Below are 6,000 nucleotides of genomic sequence, written 5' to 3'. Positions count from 1 at the left end.
ATCAGTGGTTCCCCTGCCAGATGTTCCCCAGGCACGGCTGTGCTGAGGGCTCTGGACACCCACACAACCAGGGGCTGCATCCAGCATCCTACAGGTTGGAGCAGGGCAGGAGGATGGGAGCCCTCAGAGGCGCCACTGGGTCCCAGCCTGGATCCAGAGGGGATCCCAGGGCTTGCTGGCTTTAAACCACAACTCCTGCCCTCTCCCCTGGGCATCCATCTGTCTGGCTCCACTGTAATGACGGCGAGGTGGCGGCACAGAGGGATTAAATGACTTGCCCAAGGTCCCGTGGGGAGCAATGGCCACCTGGGAGGAGCACCTGGCTGTCCTGCTCCTGCCCCGGCAGCGCCCGGCCCTGCGGAAAAATGTGCTGCATCACAGCTTTGCTGGCAAAACACGGCACAGCCACAAGTGCCACATCCCCATCCTGGTAAACCCTTGTGAGCAGAGGCGATGGATGGTCTTGGCGGGATCTCCACACCATGACAGGGAGTGGGTGCTGCTCTTGTCTCACTGGTGTGTTCCCAGAGCTGGAGGGTTTTGCCGATTCCCTTCCCAGGCTGGGGCCGGCACAGCCGGAGCCGGTGACTAACACCTCCTGGTTTTCAGCTTGTTTACCTGGCGCTGGGGCTTTGGTTTGGATGGTTGACTCACCACAGTGCCTTCCCCCTCTGCCACTGCAGAGCCCTGACAAATACTTTCCATTTTCCCATTATTTTAATTGCCCTTGTTGGAGAAAACTGCTCCATACTGGCTCTGGGCTGCAGAGACCTGTTACACACGGCAGCCCCAACCTGTGGCGGTGGCAATGGGGGGATGATGGGGTGGGACACCCATCTCCATGGCACACGTGGGGGCCCCTTGGTGCCATGGCCGTGCCAGGATCTGGGCCATGCAGGGAATGTCCTCAGCAGTGAGTTTCCAGCAGGCACCGAACGTGGCACACGGGCGGCCGGCGGCGCGCGAACACCGGCTCCACGCGGCTGAATGCGGCCCGACAGGTTTGCGGAGAAGCCTGTCCCGTTCAGCTGGATTTTTGGAGAGGCTGGAGCCAGCCCCGGCACCAGCCGCTTCCCGCGAGGTCCTGCCGGCTCCGGCAGGGCCATGTGTGGCGCCAGGTCGTGGCCCCGAGCCACGGAGCAGCTCGGCCGCGTCTCAGGGCAGGCACAGCCTGAGGACGGGAGACGCCATCCCTGCTCCTTGCTCCATGCCCTGTGCCAACACCGTGCCCTTTTTTGAGGAGACGGTGCCCTGTGGCACTATGGAAAGAGCAGCCCCTTTGCTCCTGGAGGGACCCTCTAGTCTGTGGGGTCCATGCCCTGAGGAGGTGGGGGCCATGGGGACAGCACATAGAGGTGTCCATGGAGCTGCAGAGGGGCTTTTTGATGGAAAAAAATACTGGGCATCTGTAGGAGCTGCGGGATGCAGGGCACGCCAAGTGGATGTGGCAGAGAATAATCCAACACTGGGGATGGAAGGAAGGAGGGAGGAAAGCGGGATCAAGGGAGGACAAGAGCTGGTTGGGAAAATCACCCGCCCTTCTCCAAAGAGCAGGACTTCTGCAGTCATGTGCCAGGTGAACCCTGGACCCACGGCAAGGGCGGCAGGGTCTGTAAATCCCAGAGGGGAAAATCCTCCCTCCCTGGGGAAGGGTTGGGCTGCTTTTATAATATTAGGATCAAGGAAAAAGTGAGAAAATCCACCCAAACTGGTGATGTGTGTGGGGTTGGTGGCCACGTTCAGCCTGGAGCATGGTGTGGGCTTGGGGCTGGGTGAGGTTGCACTGGAATCACTGGTGTGGGAGCGGGGTCAGACCCACAGATCCGCTGTCCCATCCCCATCTGTGGCACATGGCGCACACTGCAAGTGGCCATTGCAGGAGGGAGAGAGAAGATTAAAGCTGCCTTTGATGGAGCAAAAATTAATAAACAAGCAGGCAATTGTGCTGGGCTTTATTTAATGGGGATGACAGCACGGAGCCGGCGTGGCGAGGCCGCCGAGGCCAGGTCCCACATCAAACGGCGGGGCAGCGCCAGGCGCAAGGGGACCACGCCACCGCCTCTTCTCTGACGGGTTTTTCCTGGTCCCAAAAATCCAGGAAGGTCCATGAGGCTCTTCCTTATAGCAGGGCCCTTTCCCGCGCCAGCGGGGAATATTGGGGTGAGCAGGAGACACTGTGTGCCACAGCGGCATCTGGGTGTGGCAGGACGTGCCGGTCTTGGGGGCATTTTGGAGGTGCCACTTGGCACCTTTGCCCTGTTCCCCTGCTCCAGGGTCAGCATTCTCACCTCTCTTCTGCCCCAGTGATGCTCCACAGGCACCAAGGTCCCTGCCCCGGTCCTTTTGTGCAGAGTTGGGGCTCTCCAGGTGCAGAGCTGGGAGGCCAAACCCATGGCCTCACACCGGGTCCTTATCACCCGGTCGGGTGTATTTACCTGCCGGTTTCCACCGGATAAAAACTCACTGGACAAACAGGAGTTCCCAGCTGGCCCCGGGGTGGTGGCACAGCGGGGCCATGGCTGAGGTGGGACGTGCAACCCCATCCCTGCTTTGTCCCCAGCTGGTCCCCAGTGCTGCAGGTCACAGAGATGCCGTAGGGGTGTGAGGCTGTATTGCCCCCACCAAGTTTGGGCGTTCAAGGGCTGATGATCCCCAGTGTGCCCACCTGTGCCAGGGCTGGGCTGTGCCCAGGGCTGGGGATGGAGCTGGGGTCAATGGTTTGTCACCTCGAGGCAGTGCCACCGTGTGTCCCACTGCTGGGGGGCCTGGGCTGTGTGTGGGCTGTGGGGGGTCACGGTGCCGTAGGAGGGGGGGTCTGTGCATGGCAGGGTAGAGCGCAGGGGGCAAAATGCAACTCCTCCTACAGGGGCTGAGCCGAGCTGAGGCAAACAAAGCTTGGCTGAGCTGAACTGAGCCAAGCCAACCTCATCTGGGACAAGCTGCATTGAGCGAAGCCCAGCTGCACTGAGCTGCACTGGGCCAATCTGTGCTGAGCTGTACCAAGCCAAGCCGTGTCATACTAGGCTGAGCTGAGCTGAGCCAGGCTGAAGGGAGCTGAGCTGGGCTGAGCAGAGCTAAGTCAAGCCGAGCCCAGCTGTGCCAAGCTGAGCCAAGTCAGGCTGAACTGACTTGGGCTGAAGATAGCCGAGCCGGGCCAAGCCGAGCCGGGCCAGGCTGAGCCGACCTGTGCCAGGCTGAGCCAAGGAGGCTAAAGGAGTCCAGGCTACCCGAGCCGGGCCCAGCCGAGCCGAGCCGAGCCCAGCGGGGCCGACCCCGCCCCCAGCTGTTATCGCCCCGCCCCCTCTCACGGCCACGCCCTTCCCTCGCCTCGCTCCCCATTGGCCGGGGCGGCCTTTTGTTAGCGGCGGCCGTGCGCCCCCATTGGTGGGTGGGACTGTCCGTCAGCTCGGCGGCCCCGCCCCCTTTTCCGCCTGGCTCCGCGGCGCTGGAAACTTTGCGGGCGGCGCAGTCGGGAGCGGCTCCCGCAGCGCCCGCACCCCCGTCCCGCCCCGCCCCGCACGGACCCCCGGCCCCGCACCGCACCGACCCCCCCGCACCGCCCCTCCCCGTCCCACCCGGCCCCGCAGGGCGCGGGCAGCGCCGCCCCTCTCCGCGCCCCGCCGCGCCGCCCGGGCCATGCGCGCCCGCTGAGCCGCAGCGGAGGCGGCCGCCCTTGCGCTTCGCTCCCGGTTTTTAATTTTTTTGCCTGCTGCGTTCGCCGGGGGGTTTTGTGCCGGTCTCGGCGCTGGCTTGACGCCCCCCGCGGGCGCGGGGCGGCGGTGATGGGCGCGGCGGGCGGGCGCTCCGCCGGGCGCTGAGCGGGCGCGCAGCGGGCGCGGGCCGCGCCATGGCCGCCAAGGACAATCCCTGCAGGAAGTTCCAGGCCAACATCTTCAACAAGAGCAAGTGCCAGAACTGCTTCAAGCCCCGCGAGTCCCACCTGCTCAACGACGAGGACCTCAACCAGGTGGGATCTTGCCCCCCAAACCCCGCTGTTTTCTCCCCGAAATACGCCCCCGGACACCTCCCCCAGGGCGTCCTGGGTCTCCGTGGGGTCTCCGCTGGCCCCAGGGGTAGTCTGAGGTCCCACAGGTTCTTTGGGGTCCCCTTGTCAGCGTAGGGTCCCATGCATGTCCCCATGGATAGCTTAGGATCGTATAGATAGTATAGGGTCCCATGGATGTCCTGGGATCCCACGGATAGCACAGGGTCCCATGGGTGCCTGCTGGTCCCGTGGTTAGCACAGGATTCTGAGGGATTCCTTGGGGTACCTGCTGGTCACATAGATATTGTAGGGTTCTGTAGGTGCCTGCTGCTCCCATGGGTATCGTGGGCTGTCAGAGGTGCTGCAGGGTCCCATGGGGTGCCCGCTGACCCCGGGGACAGCACAGGGACCCACAGGTATCCATGGATCCTATGGCGTGCTAAGGAACCCCATGGGTGCTCTCTGGTGCCGCAGGGTACGTGGTGAACCCATGGGGTGCCTTCTGACCCTGCAAATAGCACAGGGACCCACTGGTGTCCCGATATTCCATGGAGTGTTCAGGAACTCCATGGGTGCACTTTGGTCCCGTAAAGTGTCCAGGAGCCCCATGGGGTGCCTGCTGACCCCATGGATAGCACGGGGATCCACAGGTATCCATGGATCCTGTGGGGTGTTCAGGAGCCCCATGGGTGCATACTGGTCCCATAAAGTGTCAAGGAGTCCTATGGGCTGCCTGCTGGCCCCATGGGTGGTGTGTGGTCCCATGGGGTGCCTGCTGACCCCACAGATAGCACAGGGACCCAGGTATTTGTGAAGCCCGTGGGATGTCCAGGAACCTGTGGGTTCTCTCTGGTCCCATAGGGTGTCCTGCGATCCCATGGGATGCCTGCTGACCCCACAGATTCTCAGGTGTCCAGTGGGACACCCGCAGTGTCCACTGGTCCCTTAGGCCATGGCACACCCCAGTGCCACCTCCCCTGGGGCCTCACTCCCTGAGGCCATTTGGGGCCCAGCGCCGGCACTTGGGGTGATCCCGTCCCCTCTTAGGGTGCACGGCAGCAGGTGGGGGGTGTCCTGAGGGCTCCATCAGGCAGTCCCAAAAGTCCTGGGAAAAACTCGGCTGCAAACAAAACATTCCCTCCGTGCCGGACATGAACCCCCTGCCCTGCAGCCTCCAGCTTTCCCAGGGACATGGAAAGGGGACCCCGGTGCCTTCCCGAGAAGGGCCGAGCGCTGGGGGGCTGCCAGGGCTGGGCCTTCCTCCTCTTCCCCGTCTTCCTCCTCTTCCTCCCAGGCCCAACACAGGCCCAGGACGCGCGCACCCATGGCAGGGGGCACGGGGGGTGTTTTGGGGCACGGGGGCCCATCTGTGGTGTCGGGGTGTGGGGGAGCAGGGCCGCCCTCCCTCCTCCCACACCTTTCTGGGCCGGGGCTGCCATCCCCGCTCCCGATCCTATTATGGCAATGAGATCAGACATATTGCTGCGCTCGCTGGGGGGGCGGCGGAGGGGGGGGGGGGGGGGATGGGGAAAACGGGGGGCTAAAAGGGAAAAAATGTAACGGGAAAAAATGCCGTGGTGTGTGCGGGAAGGGGCGGGCGGCGGGGAGCGCCGCGGCCGTGCCCAGACAAAGGAGCCGTCCCGGAGGGGGCTCGGGAAGAGCCCCCCGCTCCCGGCCGGCCCCTTCCCGCTGCCCCGCTGGGGGTTGTGCTGCCTCCTGGTGCAGTGTTATTTATTTTTTATGTGTGTGTGGGGGCTCAGAACATTGCACGCACCCCCACAGCGCCTGCCTGCCCTGCCATGGGGGGGCCTCCCGCCTCCCTGGGGACCCAGGGCCCAGGGACGTGTTTCGGGCAGCCCCTCGCTGGCTTTGTTCCCGCCGGGATGGTGGGTGGCCCTGGGGGGGGGGCTCTGCTCCCACGTCCGGCCCTCACGGGGTCGGGGTCAGCCCCGCGGCCGGATCCAGGCCCCGCGCGCGGGGGCTCCGGTTGGGAAAACGGCGCAATCCCCGCTCGG

At 64.2% G+C, this 6,000-nt stretch overlaps 1 protein-coding gene across 8 annotated transcripts in view; it reads left to right on the top strand.

Moving 5' to 3' along the window:
• The first annotated feature begins 3,627 nt into the window (after nt 1–3,627).
• The window catches only part of MPRIP (myosin phosphatase Rho interacting protein), a 78,681-nt gene continuing 76,308 nt past the window's right edge, over nt 3,628–6,000 (top strand). For 4 of the 8 annotated variants that reach the window (XM_027683873.1, XM_027683869.1, XM_027683872.1 and 1 more), the window contains exon 1: nt 3,629–3,967. In XM_027683873.1, the coding sequence (XP_027539674.1) occupies nt 3,848–3,967 (120 nt within the window). In that variant the 5' untranslated portion in view covers nt 3,629–3,847. Of the gene's footprint in view, nt 3,968–6,000 lie in introns of all 8 variants that reach the window. The other 4 variants (XM_027683874.1, XM_027683868.1, XM_027683875.1 and 1 more) reach the window with 3 other exon arrangements.

Source organism: Neopelma chrysocephalum, unplaced genomic scaffold (assembly GCF_003984885.1).
Source record: "Neopelma chrysocephalum unplaced genomic scaffold, ASM398488v2 Primary Assembly neopelma1_65, whole genome shotgun sequence".
Taxonomy (NCBI): Eukaryota; Metazoa; Chordata; class Aves; order Passeriformes; family Pipridae; genus Neopelma; species Neopelma chrysocephalum.
This window is presented reverse-complemented; position numbering and strand designations above follow the sequence as displayed.